The 25,268-nt window shown below is 34.1% G+C and overlaps 1 protein-coding gene across 4 annotated transcripts; it reads right to left on the bottom strand.

The window, feature by feature from the left end:
* Window positions 1-25: 25 nt before the first annotated feature.
* On the bottom strand, window positions 26-25,052 carry LOC111044737 (bromodomain-containing protein 7). Of its 4 annotated transcripts, none has more exons than XM_039422436.1 (14): window positions 24,910-25,052; window positions 22,036-22,357; window positions 20,162-20,306; window positions 16,050-16,312; window positions 15,113-15,310; window positions 14,187-14,320; window positions 11,030-11,144; window positions 9,933-10,116; window positions 8,084-8,219; window positions 7,422-7,681; window positions 4,692-4,850; window positions 2,671-2,840; window positions 1,541-1,743; window positions 26-257 (listed from the first exon to the last, which is right to left on the bottom strand). In XM_039422436.1, exons 2-13 carry the CDS (start codon window positions 22,192-22,194, stop codon window positions 1,552-1,554), a joined length of 2,115 nt encoding a protein of 704 aa, XP_039278370.1. In that variant the 5' UTR covers window positions 22,195-22,357; window positions 24,910-25,052; the 3' UTR covers window positions 26-257; window positions 1,541-1,551. The 4 variants fall into 4 exon arrangements, with proteins under 4 accessions (XP_039278370.1, XP_039278371.1, XP_022185646.1 ...); XM_039422437.1 differs by having other exon boundaries at window positions 22,036-22,337; window positions 24,910-25,051; XM_022329954.2 differs by lacking the exon at window positions 24,910-25,052 and adding an exon at window positions 24,595-24,881.
* Window positions 25,053-25,268: the final 216 nt, after the last annotated feature.

Below are 25,268 nucleotides of genomic sequence, written 5' to 3'. Positions count from 1 at the left end.
CAATAAATCAATGGAGATCAATAAATCATTGAATACTGCGAATAATATTCGACTATTATTATTTGAAAAGTAGAGTGTAATGACTTGAAAAATTGAAACATCACATAGATAGCACAACACACATATAAAATATTAGAGCCACATTATATCTCTTCTCAATTACACTTTTAAAAATAATGTCCACATTGAATTGTTTTCACCAGAATTCACAACTACTTATAATCGTCATAGACGTTCTCCACATAAGCAGCGTTCATCTGCAACAAAAAACACAGATGGAGTCTTGAAACAATTTCGTTCAGAGATTAAAAAAAATCAATGAATAAATGTTGATGATAATCATGGAAGATTAGATAACTATGGAAAAGGAAAATAGCTACAAGTAGATAATGGTAAAAGTAGTTTCACTTGTCCACTAGAAACAGTGGACAAGCATGAAGTGACTTAATCTCATTCCTAGTTTTACGACTCCAGTAGACGTTCTAGTTACTGGACGCATACAACTTGAATTGTGTGGATACGTCCTCCAACTTCTAACCTGTTCAAGTAATTAAAACGGCTATTAAAGCCTTGAAATCAGCCTTAAGAGCTTGTATCAGTTGTTGAATATGTTGTTCACTTACCAATAGGTTTTGCATTCTTCAATATTATTAAAATACCTAATCAAAACTGACACTGAGGACAAAATATCTAGTTAATTTACATGCGGTTTACACCAAGTAAAGTACTTATAGCTTGAGTGAAGATATAATCAAGTTTTTCGAAAGAATATTTTTATTTGGTCGAACAAGAGAAATATGGTCAGAATGCAGGTGTTTTCAGTAGTAGGTTGAGCACTATGTCTAAATTTAGTTGGCTTCCAACTAGACAGTCTAACGTTTCTATGACGTTTAATAACTATTAGCGATTAACGAATACAGTTAATCGTGTTGAAAAAACATTGTAAATACCCCCAAGATTTGTTCTGATAGTTACAAACTCGAAAACCATTGGAAAATCATGAGGTTTTGGTAATCGAATTATTGTACAAGCGATTTTACAAAACAATTAACGCTTTGGTAGGTACTGTCTAGATTGGTATTGTAGTTTATCAATTACGTTATCGGTATATTCTCAAAGGTTAGCTCAGATTATAACTCAATTTTTAAATACCCTACTAACTGTCCCTACAACATCTATAACCTAAAAATACAAAATGTACATTTTGTTATCATGTTGGCAAATAGGTTACTAAGATTGAAACTCAATTCCTACAGTCTGAAGCCTAGGCCTACATCTAAACCCTGAAAACAAGATGTATTTTTAGTTATGTCAAGTTGACTAATTTTTAGTTAAGTGAGACAACACTGGCTTCCAACTAGACATTTTTGATAACTATTTTTAATAACTATTAGCGATTAACGAATACAGTTGAGCGTGCTGAAAAACATTGTAAATACCCCCAAGATTTGTTCTGACAAACTCGAAAACCATTGGAAAATCATGAGGTTAACTAATCATGCGGTTGTTGAAAAATAAATAAATGGGATGAATGAGTTACCTGACTGGTGTTCATGACTCAGACAGCATTTCCTCGATGGTTTTGTCGTCATGCAGCGGGAAACTATTGAGCGCCGTGTCACTCTCTAGAAACTCTCTGAGCTCGGACTCCAGGTCGACGCCGACTCCTGTCTCGGGGTCCTCACTGCTGGTGCCCACTTCTTCACTGCCACCACTCGTCTCCAGGCAGACAGACGTCGGTCGCTGCAAATAACCAACATATCATTTCTCAAACAGCCTCTGGCAAGACCTAATGAAGCAATAGACAGAACTTTTCGAATTACTTAATTACATTTTTCTTCTTCCATAGTTGTTGGTCGTATTTAGTTAGTTAGGAAACAATAGTTATCCTTCTCTAAAACAGTTTGCCAAATCATTACATGTTCAATGTACTCTTATGATACTCTTCGATTCTCCACAATATGGAGAGTGTAATGAAATTATTATTTTAAACAATCAGTTTATTTTTAATGAGAATTGCATAGTTCTACGATATTAAATGATATCGACCCACAGTTCATAAGCCTAAATTCACATTTTTTAATATTCCCTGTACCATACTCAATTAGCCCAATAATGAAAACAGTACGGTACCGTAATTAAAATTTGAATTTTTCCAGAATATTACTTTCTGAAATTCCCAGTGAACTACATGTGATTAATAAGGACAACTTAAATATTCGACATATTCTATAAATCAAGATATTTTCAGTATTAATTCTGGATAAATAGTGAGGCTAGTTTTGCTGCCACCAACTCTGTCATGACAATCAGCAATTCTCATATATGAATGAAGAGTAGAAGACATTATATAAAAATTATAGCCACCACCAAGTATAAAATAGAACCAAGTTTACAGAAATTTAAAAGAAACTGAAATATAAATAGAGTATTCATAAAATGAAAAATGAAATACTATAAATGAATGTTAGTTGACAACTGGAAAATGAATGTTTATGTTCGGATAAGCAATAAAACTTGAATAAAAAATAATTACGAAAGTTGGAAAGCCACTACATAATGATTAAGTGAAATGGAAAGAAACAAAATATTTAACACATAATTTAGCAAATAAGTGATCGAAATACGGCAAACTGTTTAGCAAATCAATTAATAAGAGTATGCACATACTTCTGCGGCTGTTTGCAGGGGTGAGTGGGGTGTGGTGGTGGGGGGCATTTGGACAGGTGGAGGGGGCTGAGGGGCAATGCCCATGGCCTTTCGTATGGCAGCGACGGGGGCCACTGCACCAGGCATCACTTGCTTCGTCAACTCGGTCAGGCTTCCTGTTATCTTATCGGCTGCAAAATTACAACACAACATAATATTAGGACCCTTGCATCTATCTAATCATAAATCTTCTTAAAAATTCTACAATAGTTATTTGAATATCTAGAGTAAAAAGTACCACTTTTTCTCCCTGAGGGCAACAATTTCCCTGAGGGAGAAAAAGTATTTTTCGCTCGTGATGTACCGTACACAACATTTTTCCTACATCTACATTTTTTTATAGAAACTGCAAATCAAATAATTTTGATAACTCACGTTATTGGTGACAATGTTTTCTTTTACAACATAACCTAAAATCTAAAACCTAAAAACTGGTCGTCTGATTGGCACTGCCGATTGCGCAAAATTTGTAACAATTATCAGCTGGCCGATTACCAAAAATGGCTGACTTCAGTTCGCGCGTTTCAGATTTGAATTGCGAATGAAAAATATTTGTTGGCTGGTATTTTGAACAGAATAAAATATTTTGAAAATATTATTGAAGACAATTTTTGACCCTGCAGTCCTGTTTGGGGTAGTGAGGAGGTAAACATATCAAAAGTCCCCACCCCCTACCCCCTGTGATAAGGGGTGGTTCAAAGGTACAATTTTTTGGTTTCTCGCATATAACTCGAAAATTATGCATTTTACAGACATGACTATCCTATATTAAAGCTTACATAGTCTCCTACAATATTGATCTCACATTTTTTTCTATATCTCTTTCACTTTTCGAGATATGTTTTGAAAAAAACATATTTTTCTTTGATTTTTTGCTATTTTTTCTCTTATACCTTTTTTATATCGATGGGAAAAATCCATTCTGATAATGAGCTTATAGAGCATCAAATTCTTTTCAATTTGACAAAATATGAGCGTGTAAGCAAAACATTGAAAAATGCAACTTTTAAACCATCCTCATCCCTTTAGTACATGGGGTAGTGATGGGGACTTTTGATATGTTCACCCCCTAACTGGTCCCAACAAAGCTGCGAAGTCAAAAATTGTGTTCAAAACATTCTCTCCAAATTCCTTTGTCAATTGGTCTATTTTTGCATAACTGAAGATCTCACACTCAACACTGAAGCTGCTGGAACAGTCGTGGGGATGTGCGTAAACTTGTGAAATGATACATCAAATTGAAGAGAATTTGATGCTCTATAAGCTCATGATCAGCATGGATTTCCCATCGATATAAAAAAGGTATAAGAGAAAAAATAGCAAAAATTCGAAGAAAAATGTGTTTTCCATAAATTTCACATCTTTTAGAGCGGATATCTCGAAAAGTGAAAGAGATATAGAGAAAATGTGAGATCAATACTGTAGGAAATTATGTAAGCTTTAATTTCTTATAGGATAGTCATGTTTGTAAAATGCATAATTTTCGAGTTATATGCGAGAAACCAAAAAATGGTACCTTTGAACCCCCCCCCCCGTATATTATGTACGATAATGATATATACATATTATGAAATAATATTAGTGTGATTAGGCTACATGACATTTTTCATGCTTATTGAATAATAAGCAATTCATTTATTTATGCACTATTACCTTGTGATGCAACATAATGGTTTAGCCGAAAACAGGTATAAGGTTTACAATCAAACCGTAAATTAAGCATACCAAGCATAAATTTTATCAATTTTAATAATGTATCAGCTCTTTGTTAATTGAATGGTTTGATAGGAAATAGGTATAATCGAGAGATTTTCCTAGAAGAAATATATTTATTTTGATTAGAAGTCATGAGATTTGAACTAGTTAAGATTCCTTGACTTACTTCTTCATTCTTATTCTTAAATGATAATAGTACAATTGGTACGGATTAGCGAAGTGCACAAGCAAATGTTTAATAATTCGGTAATGTGTAAAGTTCTTACCTAACTGGAGTTCTTGATCTGAGGGCTGCATTACATTGCTCAAATGAGGAGGCGGGGGAGCGCTGAGTCTGTCATTTTGCACCTGCTGCAGTTTTTCCAACAGCACACTCGTCTGGTCCAGGCAATCCTGCATCATGCATTCCTCTTTCCACGATCGTTCTGCCAACAAATAACAACAATTTATTGAAATCATTGGTAAAAATTGAGTTGTGACTGAACATTAATTTTCAGCTTTACATAAGCAAACACAAACTTTGATTGTCATGTTAAATACGTAATACTAAATGATTCAAAGTACTTTCTTTGCTAAGCAAGCTTTGATGAACCTATCAGAAAAACCTATTCTAGTACAGTAGAACACCGATTATTGATGAGAGAAACAAGCACAGTACATAATAAGGCGCTTTATATCACAGTATGCTTTGGATATTGATGACAGTGTACTGATAACTGATAATCCAGATAGTTGATATTAACTCGACTTTACCCTAGTTCTAAAGTGTAGACGTAATTGAAACTGTACATTCTGGCCTACAGTACTTAGCAGTACGTGTTGTATGTAATATGACTTGTATACCCTCATCTTCAATTCATATTCTAGTTAAAGACTCTATGTTATGTAATTCAAGAAGTTAAAGTAACTCAAATCTTTTATTTAATAATAATAATAGAATGCCTTTATTTATGACAAACGATTACGAAATAATTACAAGAAAAACAGATTAAAAATTAAATAATCAGATACATTTTCAAGTCTTTTATTGTTTTTTACATTTCACCTAGATTTCGCTGGCTGATGCCCCGGGTCATTTGAGTGACATTTGGGGTGGGTTGGCAGCATAATTAGAGAAATGAAAATAAAAGTTATTCTCTAGTAGTTGAATTCACTCATTGGTGGTTATAGATAGTACGTTGCCTGCCTACAGTATGCACTTGGAATTTATTGTTCTACTCACTGGGCTTGATTTAGACACTGGGACGCTTCATTACCACACTGGGAACAAGTATGCCGAATTTCCTTTGTAAAGAATAAATTATACTTTAGCAGATTTCCACTCCGTAGATCATCCCTTCACTTGCTCTGCCATCGATGTGCTTTCAACCGGTTGCCAATTCATGTCTTCATTATTCTGCCTTGTTATTATTTTTGAATACACAGCGCTTCATCATACATGAATATGAACAGGGAGCTTAATGTCAAATGGAGAATATAAAGGTCTTCTAGAATTTCATAAAATCAGAAATAATAAATCACATTCATTTCAAATGAATTTGATGGTTCATCCATGTTCTTTTTATATTTCTACTGGGTGGGCTGACAATTGCGGATCATGATTCACCTGAGAGACGAGAAGACTGAGTGATCTAGGGCTCTTGTTTCGTTGACTGAACTTTACTTTTACTGTTTGTCCGGGATTTTCTTCTCTCCTGTGCTTTTTCTGTTTTTCCTCTGCATCTTTATTTTCCTTCTTATCTATTTTATCATTTTTATTTAGTCCATCCTTCAGCTCTTTGTTTTCCATAAAATCCCGTTTAACGTCTTCATACGTGAAAAATCTACCATAAATTTTCAGGCCCTCCCTTCTCATTTTAACAGTCGACTTTGAATCTCGGATTTTCTTACTTACTCCATTGAGCTCCCTAGGTCTTTCCCGGGACTTCTCATCCAAATCGTTGGCCACAAATATTTTCGTGTTCTTCAGCTTCCCACACCGCTTCATGATTGATGTTTTCTTAAATCTTGATACCAGGGATAGTAAATAAGTACTTCATAGTTCATACTTCATAAGTTCATAGCAGCAATTCCTTCACGATGCATGCAGCATGCAGTACGATGAGCTCTGCTCAGATGACAGATAGCTGAGATTTTTGGCAGTTGAATCGACATTGACCTTCATTCCAATGATACTGATAATAGCCAGTCTTGTTGATAAACAGTGATTTGAGTAAACAAGATAATATAGCTACCAGTACTTTATATTTTAGGGAGTTCCTCTGTTAACAGACAGACTGCTCCGAAAAACATGGCAACTTTCAGCAATCTCTGATACAGAGCAATCCTTTGAATAATGCCCTTGGACAGGCCTAGGTACCTAGTTAATTGCACTTAAAAATAAAAAACTTGGCTACATGACTACTATTGTTTCCTCTATGGTAAGCTGTACTCACGTAAGATCGTCCTTATTAAAAACATTACACAAACCATTCACTCATACATCCAATAAGATGAAAAAACAAGACCCAAAACAGAATGATTTTGTAAATAACTGAAAAACACAGAGCTAAAACTTTCTGTAGCCAACAACAGAAAGTCAGGCCTGCCAACCCAAATCTTTTATTTATTGAAATATTGTACTGCACCTTGATTGCGACAATGACAAACCAATTAGCCGCTTAAAATACAGAATAGGTGGTGAAGTTTCAAGGGATTTTAATATATTATATCACTCAGCGGACGTCCGGATAACCAATGTCTGGATAATCGGTGCTCTACTGTAGTTGATCTAACAATTAATAGTTGTTGGGAAACTAGAGCTTTTTTGGCTATAATTGTCTTGAAAATTCGAATTCATAAAAATCCTTCATGAATCAAATCTTATGCCGCAATTCACGGTACCGTACGGTAGAGATAGGTTTTAACTGGACAATACAGATAAGGATATGAATGTAGTTTTTGAGATTCTAAATAATTATCAGGATTGACAATGGAAAGAATTATCGAATACTTACCAAAGTAATCCAAGAAATCTGTTTCAATACCCAAATCAGAAAGAGTTTTTAATTGAGATATTTCAATCTTGACATTAGCTGGAGGCACTGGAATAGGTTTTGCTTCCATCATCTGTCTCAATCTCTCCTCTTCTTCTCTGAACTTCTTCTTCTCTTCTAGGATTTTCTTAGTTTTGCGATGATCGCCACCAGTCAGCAAGTCAAGCAGATTATCCACCATCGTCAGAGTGTAATCACAGTCTTTGGCAAAGTTCAGAATGCTGCAATCAATTTAAAGCAAGCGGTTGAGCAGTTAGTAAATTGAGAAATATGATAAACTAATGAAAATGTAAAATTATTTCCGCTTGATAGATTTTATAGAAAATCCTTATCATGATTGATAAAACATATAGTTGGAAGAAACCCAACGAAAACGAACTACCTATTATCAAAAAACACCCTATCGATAAAATCAGTAAGTAACCAATCACTAGTTTCAAGCATTGTTCAGGCAAATAATTATTTGTTTTGATATTTAATTTTTCAAGCCAAGGTATCCATGAGAAATTATTTTCATTGAATTGTGTGATTGATAGTTAGAACACTTTCAAGTTTAAATTGAGCAACAGGGCTGCAAAAATAAATATATTTTCAAAGAGGCAGATTACAGATTTTTTGTTTACCTTTCAGCATATTGAACCGAAGTTTCATCACCATAGGTTTGGAAGACAAGGTCAGACTCTTCTTTGGTCAGGTTGGCAAACGTTGAGTCATAGGAGGGTGCATATGATCCAAACGCACCATAGTATAAAGGCTTCACTGAAATGCGCAAAAACGATGGAAAATGTAGATCATAAAATGATAGGAGTAGCCCCATTACCAACATTGGGCACGGACTAGGAACACGTAAAAGTTGTAAATTGTTCTAATTCCAGTGGTAAATTGTTCAATCACGTGACAGGTGCAAAATGTTCCCATGGAACGAAAATTTGAACTCACAATTCATCAGGCTTCGACTGTGGGGCAAGAATTTGGAACTGGAACTAGTTTTTGGTACAGAATCTGTCAGAATTTTCCCATGGGACGCGGAACTTTTTACCTGGTAAATTGTGAATTGGACAATTTTCCATGTTCCCAGAACGGGCTCAATATTTCTGTAATTAATCGAAATGTCATCATGTATAAAGTGATAATAGTGCCTAATCCAATTGAAGTACAAAGTAAAATTCATGTTCAGAATGCATATTATTCAAAATACAGCAACAAACATTGTAGAGACAGTAATAAACTAATTTTGATAATGATCTCATTGATTAGTTTCCAAATGTGAAAAACAGAATAGTGAAAGATTTTCAACATTCTTTTTAATTTTTTCAAGTTTTAAGTTAGCTAAATTATTTAAATTACAATTGGACAAACATGTTATCATTGTAGCCAATTTAGCTCCATTGTGACTGAATTATTATTTACAAGCCGTAGTTACAAAATAAAGTATGTTTGATATTATTCATTAAGCTAGTTCAATATATTTAACAACTATAATATAATCAAAATTTATGTAACTAAATAGATAAAATTTAAAATATAAACAAAAAATTAAATCTTTTTTGAACAGCAAATTAAGAGTTGTTTTTCAATAAACTCATTCTATTATTTTCCATACTAAGAAGGTACTGTAGTATGATTTACTTATTTATTTATGTAACAAACAACACTGATGTGAAAACTTGGTAGATAAAATACTTATGCAATTGTTGTGTTATTTTTCTTCCAAATTTAGGAGATTACACAGTTCAAAAAGTTATTTATTTTGAATAATAGATTCAAAATATTTTCGGCTAACTAAAATTCATAAGTCAAAATGTGAGTATTGAACTCATTCCAACACCCTTTCCGACAGAGCCCGTTCAGTACCCTTGGGGAAATTCAAGTCAATACTGGGTAACTGAATCAAGAGGAAAGCTTTCTACTCCACCGAGTAGACACAAGTAGAGTAGAAAGTCTGACCTAAAGTTTGATTTGCTTATCTCATTAGCTTAGACATACTTTTTAGATTACTGTTTGTTTTTTGAACGATCCCGTTTTTGTATTTTTATTGTTGTAAGCACTATGTAATGTAACACAATCTAGATCTTTAACACCATTTTTATCTATTTATTCTTATGGCTTTTATCGGCACAGAGATCCTTTCGGATGTTCTGCCTTGCCGTATTACCCAATGTCATTTCCTATCAACACTGAAGTTTATAGGTTATGTCTTGGGTTCTTCATGCTTTCTCACAAAAAATTTGCACTTTCACTTCCAGTGATTCTATTTTATAGATTTTAAAATCAAGAAAACTATTTTCAAACACAAAATCTCATTTAAAAAGCAGAACTATATAAATTTTGATGATAATATTGAACTGAAAATTTCACATTACAATTTTTTCCATCTTTAACACCATAATCGTCATTAATCCAGATAATATGGTAGAATGGTAGATGGAATGAATTGAAAATGTTTTAAATTTTAAACATGCTTCAGTTTACCTGTCTTTGTGATATTTCTACGGTCCTCTTTGAAGCCGTGCAGAGTACCAGAGCCATGAGTGAGTTTGCCGACCAGTTGTCCCAGTGAGACAGGTCTTTCATTCTTTGCCGTATCGATGCCATCTCCAGGCACAAGAATAGCCAGGGAAGTTGTGCCATCTTTCTTTTGCCTCAAAAATCCCATCTGAAGAGTATTATCATCCGGTATTTAGTTAATACATTATGTACAATAGTAAAACTTTCTGAAATGCACAGCAGGCTAAGATCTGAACTAAATTTTTACAGTAGGTCGAATGCTTATTTGTGACACATTTCTGATTTGTACGATTTTCATTAAAGACAAACAACTATTATAACAGAAAATTGCACAAAATATTGTCTAATTTGAATAATTTACAAAATGTGAATTAACTTGAAATTTTTGAACCAAACACAAAAAACTAGAAAACACAAGTTTTTTTCCTAATTTAGATTAGGCTAATAACATGTGTAATATGAATCAAATCGGAATAAAAATATTTAGAACGTTTCAAATTTGAACATGAACCTGGAAATTTTCTAGCTTAGAAACGATAAATACTCTAATAAAGGAGATGTATAACAATAAACCGCGTGTTATTGTAATACATCATTGGCTAAGACAGAAAATGTTTGACGGCTGTTTAGCAATGTAAAATCGGATCAAATAGTATAACTGTGAAGCTTTCTAATGATTTCCTGCTCTGCTGAGCAGAAAGAGCATGTCATTGGTTATTGTGGGCATGTTATCGCATTGTTAGTTGCAATAAGTGATGCAGGAGGAGATAGATTCGTTACTATTGAATAAACAAGTACGGATCTAATGGATTGAATTATTTTAAAAGAATATATAACCCTAGTTAGTTTTTTTTAATAACCTGCAAAATATTTTCAATATAATTATTATAAAAGAATTTGAATACATGAGAACGCTCGAATAGCAGTGAAACTCGGACGACTTTATAGAAAGCAATACTTCCCTTAGCTACTGTAGAGGGAAGTATTATTATTCCTACTACATATTATAGACTAATTTGAAAAAAAATCGACCAACATAAAGCAAAATAATCAGTTGAGACCTTGGTATCGGGCTTTTTGAGCGAAAGCTTGTCAGCGGCCATCTTCGATGCCTTCTGCGCTTGCTCAAGAATCTCCTCCGGGGTCAGGTCATCCGGAATAGCTTCGAATTTGCTACTGCAACATTCAAGTTAACAACTTATATTATTAATAGCCAGTGATGAACATAATAAACAGTGTTTTAAATAGTTTAATTCAATTTATGAACGAGTCCTTATAGCAAGTTTATCAATTCGAATTAATAAACGTATTAAATTTATAAACGTTCAGTAATGAATCGTTAATGCAAAATTCAACACTTAAACGTACACTAAGGGCCGGTTTCCGAGCTCGGGATTTAGCTAAGTTCTAGACTTTAACCGACTTTAAACTCAGGAGTCAGAAAATTGGCTTTCCGAGTCAGGGCGTTAACGTAGTCGAGGACTTGAATAGACCCTGGAGTTTAGAGATCTAATTAGACTCTGGAGTTCATTATTTCGCATTCTGAGTGAAGGGCTTATAAGTCCAGGACTTTAATTAGATTCTCGTCTCTTTGCGAGTAGATTTTTTATCAAAAATTGACAAGTCCAGAACTTAAAACAGCGGGATTTTAAACCCTCTACTGGGTTAGGGTTCAAATTTAAGTTCTAGATTTAACTGAGCAAAAACAATTAAAATTTTAATTAAACTGAGCCTACTAAAATTTTTATTCCAAAATCACTGGCAAGGATCAATGATCAATAATAGCATAACGTAAAATGAAATTTTTATTATTTTATTCATGTTTCAAAAGGTTAGGTTTTGCTTTGAATAGGCCTAAAAAGAAACTGAAACGTATTTTCACAAAATAATTGTTATAAAATAGTTTGGAGAGCATGCTCATGAATTATCCCGCTGCAATCAACTGTTTTCTGTTCTGCTATAATGCCAACAATACAACAGCAACATATTGTGAATTTCCCCTCATGATTATTCTTCATTTCCTGTACTCAAATAAGTCGAAAACTTAATAGACCCCGGAGTTTGAACGATAAACCCATAACCCAAGTCGATTAAGGTCCGTGTGCTTATTTTAGTACTGGACTCTATAGGTCCAGAACTTATAGATCCCGAGCTCGTAAACCGGCCCTTAAACAGTAAAATAGTATCCATTTAATTTCATTTTAAATGCATCACGATGTGACATTTTGTCTTCTTCATCTCTTCATATTCTATAAAACAGTTTTATTAATTCGAGCATGAAAATTTATTTTAAACTCTTAGGGCCGGTTTCCGAGCTTGGGATCTATAAGTTCTGGTCTAGTTCTTACAGAGCCCAGGACTAAAATAAGCACTCGGGTCTAGATCGAGTCACGGGTTTATCTTCTAAACTCAGGGGTCTATTAAGTTCTCGACTTATTTGTGTCCAGGACTATAACGCAGTAAACATGAGGGAGATTCACAATATTATATTGTATTTTGGCAATGAGCGACAGCTGATTGAAGCGGGCTTATTCGAATGAGCATACTCTTCAGACTATTTTGTAAAAATACATCTCGATTTATTTGTAGGCTTATTCAAAGCAAAACCTAACCTCTTGAAACATGAATGAATAAACATTTAATTTTATGTTATGCTGTTATTGATCCTTGCCAATGATTTTGGAATAAAAATTTTATAGGCTATTGAGTTGGAAAACGTATTTCTTTTGAAAAAAAAAAACTGGAATGACAATTTATTGTTGTTATATTATTATTATTATTATGTTGAATATGACATTGATTAGAAACATTCACATTGGAAGATAAATATTACAAGGCAATCCTTGTATTAATTTTCTTGACAATTTTTAGGTTATGTCACAGTCGTAAAATAAGGTTAGTTTTTTACGCATAATTCTGATAGAAATTTATTTTTAAATAGAATTGTAAACTATAAATTATGAATTTAGATGTACTAATCCAAATAATTTACGTATTCAAAGACATTTATTTGGCTATTCATCTACTCCAAAACAATAACTGAGATAAGTTGCTCAGTTCAAGTCCAGACTTAATTTTAAAACCTACCCCTGTCAAGGATTTTAAATCACGGCGTTTAAAGTTCAAGACTTTTCAATTTTTGATAAATCCTTGACTCGGAAAGAGACGAGAATCGAATTCAAGTTCTGGACTTATAAGCCCTTTACTCAGAAAGCGAAATTATAAACTCGAGGGTCTAACGTGATCTCTAAACTCCAGGGTTTATTAGAGTCATCGACTACATTAACGCTCTGATTCGGAAAACCAATTCCAGAGTTTAAAGCTAGTTAAAGTCTAGAATTTAGCTGAATCCCGAGCTCGGAAAACGGCTCTTTCAGTTTTTATGCGATAGCCTGCAAAGTACACGTCACTAGGTTTTTATGAGATAGTTTACAAAGTAGTCTAACGTTGAATGAAGACTTGAAATAGACTTAATAATGTATGAAGACTTAATAATGACTTAGTAATAGACTTAATAATGTAATGAAGACTTAAGAATGTATTAAGAGCGTAATGCGCGACTTAATCGCTCGCGCAAAACAGTTATCACGAGACGCGATGCGGAGCGTGATAATTTTGCAAGAGAGATAAAGAAGCATTACGAGCGAATTATATACAAATGTTTTTCTACAACTGCCCAAACCTGTTAAATTACTTATATCGGCGGAGTTAATATTAATTCGTCTTCACTTATATCCAACATGGCTGCATAGTGCAGAAGCGGTACAATCACAGACTTTTTAGGTTAAGATCTGACCTACTTTTGGCTAGCTGCTTACCATCAGCTGATTAGCGAGCGTAAAGAAACTCTTCTACGCATGCGCAAATGATTAGCGAGCGTAAAGAGAATCTACTGTGCGTGCGCATATGGTTAGCGAGCGAAAAAGTAGATCCTCCTCAGAAATAAGCTGTTCTACGAGGAGAATTGAGTATGTAAATTCTCTTTTTACGCGCAGTTGTAGAAAAAGACTATTATTCAACTTGAAATTTCTCAAGATAAATATATATTTGAAAGTTCTGGTGACCAACAATAATATTTTTTTATATTTAAGAGGATTAATGTCACATAACTCATGCGTATTATTTTCCAAATATCCTGTATGTGACTATTACATTCACCGTAAATGTATCAAGTATGTCTCAGCTAAATTATCGGTGATAATTAAATACAGAACTCACTCTGGTAGATAGTTGGGGCCCTTTCTTATCGGCGTAGATGGACCGTCTTGATCCATATCTTCTGCATTATCAACAATGTTTGTTTGACTTTCTTCTTTGATATCTATATCCATTTCTTGATGTTCCTCTTTCATCTGAAAAAAGAAGATGCAATCAGTTTCAATTATTATGCTATCAATGGAGAACATTGAGTCTAATTCACGAATACGTTGAAGGGTATTGAAGATAAATACATTTTAACGAGGAATTAGTTATATGAGGTACTTCTGAACACTAAAATCCAACGTTGATAGATTACAATCAGGTTTAAAATAGCCTACTTTTTGTGTGATCTTGCATTTTGCTACAATAATTATTTTTAGCCAATAGGAAAACCACAGCTTCAACATAAAGTGCAGATGCAGAATAACTAAAAGGAGGTAGCACACCAGTTAGTCTAGACAAGACATGATCAGACACGTTTAGTCGCAATACTTCACATTGTTGCTTATGGCACAATTCACACTGATAAGTCACTGCAATTGGACATGTCTAAAGGTGCGTACAGATATACGCGCCTCGAACACGCTCCGCACACGCTCTGATCATGAACGTTACGCGAGATGTTACGCAAGGGTTCGCTAGAGATCGAAATATGTTCCTTAAGCGTCTTTCCTCCAGGCAGCACAGTTTCATGTAATTTCTTTAGGATAGATTCCACAATATATTAGTATCTTCTTGCTATCCCAATGCAACATGTCTTTTAATACTTATAATGTTGACAAATTTTAAGACCGACCGTGATTACACAGCACCTAAAACTTTTTTAATATTTTCTTCAACATATTGCATACCAAACACAATTAGAAGAAACCGATTGAGAAACCGTAGCTACTGCTACCTCAAATGTTGGATGTTAAATGGCTAAATTTTGGAGCCTGACATACCTTATACTCTCCCAAATCAAATCCCAACTGATCTCTGGGAATTTGTGACATGAAAGCTAAAGATGGGGCCAACTGTTTAATTTTTTCTAGATTCATAATCTTCATGCCGCCGTGCAAGAGCCTTTTGGCTGCTTTGTAGTAGATTGTGTCTGGATGATTGTAGACCATTGCATTCCCGCACATCAGTTTGAAGTCATCCTGCAACACAAAACGAATCTTAAAACTCTGTAGTGGATTATGTAAAGTCTGTTCAATTTGATCCAAATATCAATGTATTTGCCCCTGCGTTATACTCCCTACGACTAACCACTAGCTACATTGAACATAATTAATTTCACACACTCAAAAATACTCGATGAGGGAACCAACTAGGATAAACTATATTGCAAATCAAAGATGGTAGTTAAGAATATTGGCACCCAAACCTATGACGTTATTATTTCAATCATATCTGAATTTCATATTGGCTGAAATTTGAGTTGACTGATGCAAATAGCACGGTTTTGCTTTTAATTTATGTTCTGCAAGTTTTAAATGAATAATGCTAAAAAGACGAAGTTTTGAGTACTTTTGTACTCAGAACATTCTTACAAAATTCATTTGAGAGCAGGGCTTAAGTTAGTGTTGTTTGTCTCGATTTGATTAACTTGATTTATTACTTGACTTATTATTATGTTGAATAGTTTATAAAAATTAAGTTCGTCAACCATATAAATTTCTAGTTGATACATTCTGGAACTGAAAATTTGACCAAGATTTATTGTAGTTGAAAACATAATCCCAACTTATTATGAAACATGTTATTCATGAAAAATCGGGAAAGTAAAATTTTTATCTGAGCCTGTTTTTCTCTCCCCAACATTCTATGATGTGTGTCTTTACCGATAAATGAAAAAAAAAACATTTTGTACGCTTCTCACACCTCCACAATACTCACAATATATTCAGTAAGAGTTGCATAGCTTTGGTCGTCTATTTTCGATTTCATCGTGCTGAAGTCCATCGGTTGTAGGATTATCTGCGAATAGCCGGGAGCGATTTGGTCGGTAACAGGCCATGCAAAAAACTGCTGCGGGTCCTTCTTCTCCAGCTGGCGTTGTAAATGTTCCAGAAGTTTCTGGAGAGGTGACTTCTGCTCCTGTCGCATTCGCAGTAGTTGCACACAAAGCCTGGGTTCGCGGCCGGGGCTACCCACTCCACCTCAAAACAATACGTAGCTCACATCACACATGAACATATTAAAACTGGATTACTATAATCAGGGGGATAAATTAGGAAATCAAAAACATATAAGATTATTTCAAGCGAGTTGTTAGTAGATGACTGGAGAAGCAGTCTTTTCATAATTCAAATATAATAGAGAGGTTATGGAAAGAGACGGGACCGCACTATCTGTCCTCTGGGTATAATTCCATAGAGGCTCAAAAAGGTTCATCCCTCAACTCTTCACTGCCGTACTCTATTGTTCTCTGATTCCGCCTCATTACTCTCATAAGTGACCCCTTCTCTTTGCTGGAAGAAACTTCTAGCTGGTGTCACGGTGAGATTCGCCAAACAGCTTTGATAAGCAACTTTCTATACTAATAAGCTAAAAATTACGACTACCCACCTTTATTGGCTGTTGAAATAACAACAAAATCTATGATATATTCATTTATTAAGATCCAGATTCGCAAACAGTTGTAAATGATTTTCAAATAACCTATAACAGCATAATGAATGTTTGTTTACAATAAGGGTTAGTTTCTCGATGCAACTGAGCCGGCTACCTTATCAGTCAGCTGATAACCGGCATGTCTGTTTCTGGTTGTTGACTGCTTGCTTTGATTTTTCAATTTTATTATATTGTTTTTTGTATACTCTGACCTGCTGAAAAATCTGCTCATTGTTCCCCTATATTTGTTTTGCTTGTTTTCTCATTTTTTATTTGTAAAATTATTTTTTTATTCTATATGGCACACCTGAGCACTTTTCTTCATTTGTAGCCATCCTATTGGTAGATTTGTTTTTTTGACCAGTGATTGGTCATTAACTGGTCATGTGACCTTTTCTTCCCCAAACCCAGCTTCTCAATTTCTGAGAAGAAGGAAGAAAGAGAGAGATTAACTGAGCACGCTAATGGAGAGTCGTTTGTAACTCCTATTTGTTATTTTTTGTCATTTTAAATGTTTCATTGTTAAATTTATGTAAGAGTGCTAAATTTCAATTAATGTAGAGTTCCCGTAACGTTAGAATTTAATTTGATTACCAAGTCTCAGTTTAAAAGGAGTTATCAATTATTAAAATCGCGAGCCAAATAATGAAGCCTAATATGATGCCACGCAGCCTGACGAAAGATGCCAGCCATGCAGTGAACAAATCTTCATGAGGGAGTGCGCGTATATTATGGGTCCATATAAATGTGAGTGATTTATAATATTATTATTACTTCAAAATCTCTTCGACTCAATTTTCCATAGACAAACTGGTATATCGTTTGTAAAAATTCTGACGTTACACTGTCCAAACTTGAGTCGGGCAACCCTTGGGTGAAAGCACTACATGCTCATCCTTAATAAATTTATTAACTTGAAAGAACTCTTTAAAGTTCAAATTATATTGTTTATGGGCTTAACCCTTCATTATCAAATTCATTTATTAATTATTATTGAACAAACAATATTCTTATATGATTTAGTAAATTTAAATAAATGCAACTTGTCATCACATGTTGTTCCTTAGTGACCCTGTGTTCGACCTTGCTTATAGCTTATTTATTTGCTAATATCATATTCATTTCAGAGGTCAATAGTAACCCATCATCGAGTTACTTGATCCTGAGGAAATATAGTACAATTAATCCTTTGATTAATTGTCAGGAAAATAAGCTAGTATACTCTAGACATTTTTCCCTATTTCGTGTGACAAGGGTACTTCCCAAAACAGGAATTAACCCTCAGATAAGTGCCGTCACCAACAGGAGACTGGTATAACCCTCCACACTGGCAGCGAGCACCAACTCATCTCTTATTTCTCTTCTAACACTTGTAACTTTTCAACAATTAATTGCGACATAGCAGTCAGGTATTTATATAAATAAAAGCTATTAGCTTTTGAACAGTGAAAAGTGATTATTTAACAAGCAGTTTGTAATGGAATCAAACATTGAAGACTTGTAACTTGTTTTTTTCTACACTTTAATCCAAATACGTGATTGCATAGACGAACTTGTAATTTTATTCGTTTAATGTATAGGCCCAACGGTTCATTTGATGGAACTCAACTTGTTCGCAAGCTTCATAAGGACGTAGCTCTGTACACAGCTTGATAAATATAACGCATTTCAAGTTGAAACATTAATTCATTACAAAAAGTATGAATTATTTTCATTATTATAAGGTTCTTGACTACTACACTCTTTTTTCTAAATTTCCGCTATCCGATCAATCATTTATGAACATAATTCATTATCTATGTTTATCCATGTTGTTCAGAGCTATGGCGAGTTCATGGTGCTAGTCTCATTATTTACATTAAATAAATAGTCTTAGTTTAACTAAATTTATACATATCATCGATAGTAATGTGTATGTTTATCCAATCACTGAAGGCTACCGTTGTTTTACAGCTGATGGTGCCTTTACTAACCAGAATAGTCCACCAATATATTCCACCGTGTGGAAAACTTGTGATTCATTAACAATAGGCCACAGAAATGTCGAAATTCAATATCTATAGGCGACCGCTGGAGGGTCACTAAGATTTCTACTTGTCTATTCTTTCGGCAGCCCCGTCTCGTTTCCAAAACCCCAATACAGTATATCGAATAAGAAAGCAATCAACAAAGAAGTTCTAGCCTCACACTTGGTTGCACAGAAGTCTGTCAACTTTTAATCCCTATCGAATGCCTCGAGAACCAACACGGGAATTCTCCTTCTCTAAAAAAACCCTTATTAGTTCCCTAATTATATAAATATGACTGCAAGGCTGGCCACTGACGAGTGATCACTCCAGGCTGCAATGGTCCAAAACCGTGGAAATGTGAGTCAATTCATAATCACTCCATCCTATGTCACTCAAGTATTTGTGGGGTACACAATGTGAAAACAGTTAGTTTATGTAGGAAAACAAATTCAAGACAGCAAAATGCAGTAACTGCTGCTGTGTCTTTCCACGTCCACGATAGTTCTGCCGCTTCACGTTCCATGCCAACTCCCTATTCAAAAGGAGTTGCAGTGTCAGTTGGAGGTTGGCTTGGTGCGATCGATATTCTCCCGATAGAAATTTCAATCAGCCATCAAAGTTCCAACATTCACGTTGTTCAAATGGCACGCTACCGTGCATTCTGCTTTTTGGAACGCTCGTCAGAGGCCAGCTTAATATTATGGACGAAGCCTATTACAATAATTGATTTTGTTTTACGGCAATAATTATTGTTTTTGAAATTTATGGTTTGAATTTCACATTATTGAATCCAGATGCAAGATTTTCTATTCCACTCTACAAACATACATTATTCACTTCAAACAAGGATGGATCAGATCGGATCCCTTCATGCAAGTAGATTATGTCTTGGATAACCTCATTTTTGTCGATAATCTAACAAAATTCATTTGTGGGATGAGTCTTGTTGTTCTTCCCGCCTAACCATTGTATGATCGTTATTTGTATCAATAAATAAAACAAACTTTTCTCTATTTCAAAAAAAGCATTTCAAGTCTTCTAATTTAGTATTGATATTTTCCCAAATAAATGACACATAATTATGTTGTCAAATTTCAACTTGAAAATGTGACCGGTGTGGTCACGAAACCATAGTCGTGTACCGAATAAAACTGTGAGGAATTTGATAACATATGTGTGTTTTTATTCAATAATGGAATGCTTCTACAATATTGACAATGAATCAGTCGAATTTTTTCCCAATAAAGGTGAAACCTTCGTTTAGAAAGATAGATAGAAAGTGAAACTTATATACAAATACTGGTAATTTGTAAATACAAATAAACGAAGAAAGATGAACAGAATGATGAATACTAGAGATTTGTAATTTACTAATACAGTATTTACCAAGAGAATCATTGTGCCCGGGGGATGATTGGCTGACTTTCATATCGTGACCGAACGCCAACCGCTTGGGAGGTTCAGGCAGTGACTCTTCTCCCAGGCTAACATCCTCCTGGCTCGATTCATCCCTCGGCCTCTTTCTCTTTTCCTGTCAAGATGATAAGAAAATGAAGCAAAGTTGTGTGGTATTCAAGCTCATTTATCAACAGAGCATCCAATAAAACATAGCTTACTAACAGTGATATTTGAAATAAACTTCAAACACTTATAACTTTTGACAGAATGATCAGATCTCCTCGTACTACAGCTCATTCTTCTCAGCTCATCAAGGAGGTTAAAAATCATGTATCATAACTGAAATTTGATGAAACACAAAAAAACCTTTTTTAGTGTATTTTAGCCCATATTTACAAAGAAAAATGACCAATTTCTATATTCAAAACTGTGTATCTCGGTAACCCGAAATGATTTGAAGAACAGAATCTCCTCTTTCATGTGAGGTAAATTAATTTTGTAAAAGTATAATCGTGAGGTAAGATAAGTTTGATTCCAAAAATCAAGAAATTTGCGATATCTTCCTCATTTTCACAGTCTCGACAGTTTTTCGATAATGAACAGTCACGCAAGATGAGTTTAACGTAGCTTATAAAGCATGTAATTCTCTTTCATTTGAGACCAATCGCAAGTTTCTATCATGTATCTTACTCGTTTTAGAGACTCTTGTATAACAGTAAAATCACAGAAAAAATGAGAAAATGTAAATAATCATTTTTTCAATTAGCTGTAACTTTTGAACGGTATTGAGATCAGAAAAACGATTTAAGGGAGCGGAAAGAGGAGAAAATTCTCCACAAACTTGACTACTTTTTCGATTTTTTATATGAAGTGTTTCACAAGATAGGCTACGCAACTTTGAATATGCGAGACTGTGGAAATGATTAACGTATCAAAAAATTTTCGCATATTCAAATAGGAAATACTTAAATTAAATGTTTGTAACGGGTGATTCTCATAGAAAATAACCCTCGTGAGATGATTTCAGCCGAAATATGTATTTTTTTGTTAAGAAGGCCTTGAAAAGGCGAAAATTTGTATTTTGGCTGTAGGACATGATTTTCTATTTTTGGGTGTATTCCCCCTCCCCCAATACTAAATTTGAAAATTCCTTAGGAATCCTGTTCATAATGAATTGTTCTTTCATGTGATGTGTGGTTTTTTATCTATACTAGAAAAATATCCAAGTTGTATAGGGTAGAAGTGGTAGGTTCGCATAATTTTGAAAACCCCTTTTTGAAAATTCGTAGCTCCGGAACCAAAAATGGTAGAATCCTGCACGACCACTCAATTTATTGCAAATTTTATTCTCTTTAATTTTGTCGAGAATGATTTTTCTTGAGAACGTTTGGGGGTTTACGAAATAAAATGAGAAAATTGAAAAAAGTTCGAAATTTTGGGGGTTTTGGGGGTGAAGCCGCCCTCTGGCGTGTCAGCAAATTTCAAATTCGAATTCAGCGCCCCAAAATACATATAGAACCATCGAGAAAAATTCTTTCGATGCTGTTACCTGAAAAAAGAACAATTTGACTGGACTAAAAACAATACATTTTAAATAGAAGTTCGTTTACAGAAGCGTAGATTATTGGTCTCTCTGCAGCCTATACATAATATTAATTTAAACTGTATAGAAGAGAGAATGTTTTTTATTTCACAAGAAAGAGTAAATAAAATATGACAATAACAAGTTTTTATAAACACTTACTTCATGATGACAAATTCAGCCTCTAATATTATTTATTTTTATATCTTTTATTCAATGAATAGATAAGCTTTAATAGATAGCCTGAATGATAAGCTTTGTAAAATGAAGGCTTGCTCACTTTATGATGATGCTTCTTCTTCTTCTCGCGGTCCTTCTCCTTCTTCTTCTTTTTCTTCTTGGCCTTCTTGTGCAGTCGCTGCTCGGCGGCAGCAAGGGGGTCGAGGGCGAGCATGCCGGGCCTCGAATGGGGCGACACGAGTGACGTCATCGAATGCATTGAACACGAGTCTTCGCTGGGTAGGGGGGGTCCGTAGCCCGAAGCCACAGAATCGTTGCTGTGTTCCGGCGTCGACACACCACTGCCGCCAACCTTCAGTATCAACTTCAGGCCACCAGGCTTCTCCGTGCTCAATTGTTTATCTTTATGAAACAGACAAGATCTGTTGAAATTAAGAAAAATCTATGTTAATTCTAACCGCATGTGCAAACAAAACCTCGGCTAACAAAATAAAATGATGAAATGTTGGATTTACGAGAAACTTGAATGTTTTCAATATTTTTTATTAAAAGTTATGCAAGAATAAATCCAATCTCCTATTGTTAATTATGTATTTTGCAAAAAATAATGTTTCTGTATGCTGGGATCTCTTCAGTAGTTGCAACACTGAAAATAAAGCCTAAATAAATTACTTGATAGTAAGACTTGAGCTTCCAGTCGACCAATTACTGGTGTTGCAAGATTGTAACTTTCTCATTGTAGCCCATAAGACTGAGTGAATATATTTAACGTGACAACGCTAGAGGAAGCGCAGCACGAGATGGCCCCAGGCTGTCAGTAAAGTACAATGGAGATCATCTTAATATGTTTTTTTGTGAAATGAGTGACTGTCAGCAAAAACCAAAGAATTCATCAGCGTAGACAACAATATTGTATAATACTGTGCTCAAAGACTTGTGGATACATTCGAGGTTGGTTTCTTTTTTATAGTTTCTAGCATTACCTCTAACACATTGAATATAATTAGTTAGCCTACATGTGTGTTAACATGAGAAAATTGTAATTTATACAATACGCCTAGAAACTTATTTTTTACAAATTATAGTTTGTTAGCTGAATGGCCTGGATCTATAGTTTTTCAGATGATAATACGACTATTTATGTTGAAGAATTTGAAATATATTATATCCATCATTCAATGTGGAGTACATTGCATAAAACGGGCACAGACAAAGTTGATAAGAGATGGGAATGAGCTATTACACTGATTTGATGAATTATTATAATATCCATTTCAGTTGATGATTCAAGATTCATTTATTGTCAGAACACTTTAACAAAAATGCAAGACAAAGTCAACAATTCAATAAAAATTTCTAAAATATAACAATTAATAGTTAATTGTCGTCACAGTCACATCATAATATATACAAAAATAAGACAAAGATAAGCAAATTCTATATAATATAAGAAACATTTTTAAAACAGGTAGGCTATATCACAGTTAAGAAAATACACAGACATCACCAAAAATCCTCATAACCATATGGACAGCAGTGAATTAGAATCTTTTCAACAGGAACCATAAAACTATTAATATCACATTCTTTAATATAAGCAGGCAGTTTATTAAATAACTTCTTTCCAAATTCAACAAAACTTTTTAAAGTTAAATGGTAATTGCACTGTGATAATCTAAGTGCTTCTGCTTGTCTTGTAAAAAGAATTGTGAATATTACTATTTATAGGTAAGATGGATAGATTTTTTCTGGTATAGGCCTACATCAGACATTCAAACACATACATAGCATAAACAGTAATAATATTTAGTTTTTTAAACAGAGGTCGACAATGTGCTCTACTATCTACTTTACAAATGATCCTTATGGCCTTTTTTTGTAAAACAAAAAGTTTCTTCATATTGGTATCTCTCCCCCATTCCAAAATACCATACAACAGGTGTGACTGATGAATTAATTCATTTATAACATGAATAACTTTAAAGAAACAACGTGCTTCAAAGTTATTAGAACAGTACCGTGAATTACACTAACATCTGAAAACGTAGTGTGGCGACCAAACATCATAATGGAAAAATCATTAATAAAGATAGAAAAGTGAACAATTATAGCAGAAACTGATAATAATAATTATGCATAAGACCTAGCATAACCTAACCTAAAAACTGAACTGTGGTACATGGCACACTGTGGTTTAGCTTAGCTAATTAGATTTAACTGGGACATTATTTCATATTAATTAAATTTTAAATGTTATTCCTAGTGATAGACAGTAACGTGTAAATAAGGTACCTGACTAACCAAACTATAGGCCTGAAATTTCTCCTCTCTACTTGAAACCAAATTTTTTCAAAACTATCTTTATTTATTTCAATTTAAAATTTTTATTCCAAGGAAAATTAATAAATAGATTACAGAATAACCGGCTTTCAGTTTACCGTACAGGTAACCTAACTAAAAAAAGTTATTCATTTGAGCATCCACTAACTGCCAACTGGTATACTGGTAACGGAAAATCATAAACCACACAACCAAAGCCCAAACGTATTTTTTCACTAATAGGAATTAATTTGTATCTTAAGAATGCAACATTCAATAATAATAATCCATCCACAGAAGTTATTTAGACTGCAGCTTTAGAAATGATGCCAAGACTTACCTTCACCCTTTTCTCTTTTATGCTTCTTGTGTTTCTTTGGTAGCATTTCGTATGCATCTCCAATATTCGCCACGTTATTTACCTGATATCAATGTAATTTCATAAATTGGTAGGTACTAATCCTTATTTGAAGAATAAATAAAACTAAATTATATATTTCTTACTCGGACACAAAACACGAAGCAAAACAAAAACAAACAAACAAACCCAACACAAAATTTGGGAAGCTTGTATGTAAGAGAAAAAAGATATGAATGACAGCATACATGCGAGTAAGTGAGAAGAAAGATAGTGAAAATATTGATACCAACATACCAATAAGTATTTCAAAATCGATAATAATATTGTAAAATATTATTCTCAAGTGATGTCTTGACAGTCAACATACTCAACTAGTTATTTATTTTCAAAAAATGTTTTGGATTCTGAGTGATCTTTTTTCGAAGTAGAAAGTTTATTTTCTAAGAGATGTTCGATGCTCTTTTTTAAACAAGAGCTCATCAGACCACCCTCTTTGGTCACTTCAGAGATGAATCAACAAATTCTCCATTGTAAAGTTTGACCGTTTCCAATATTCTTGATAGTATTCCAACTTAGAGCTAGAGAGCTACAGGTGAGCATTTTGCAAACTATAGTAAGGTTCACGTTATAGTGGCAAGGAGAAAAACTTTGCC

Source organism: Nilaparvata lugens, chromosome 2 (assembly GCF_014356525.2).
Source record: "Nilaparvata lugens isolate BPH chromosome 2, ASM1435652v1, whole genome shotgun sequence".
In the NCBI taxonomy this organism is placed as follows: Eukaryota; Metazoa; Arthropoda; class Insecta; order Hemiptera; family Delphacidae; genus Nilaparvata; species Nilaparvata lugens.
This window is presented reverse-complemented; position numbering and strand designations above follow the sequence as displayed.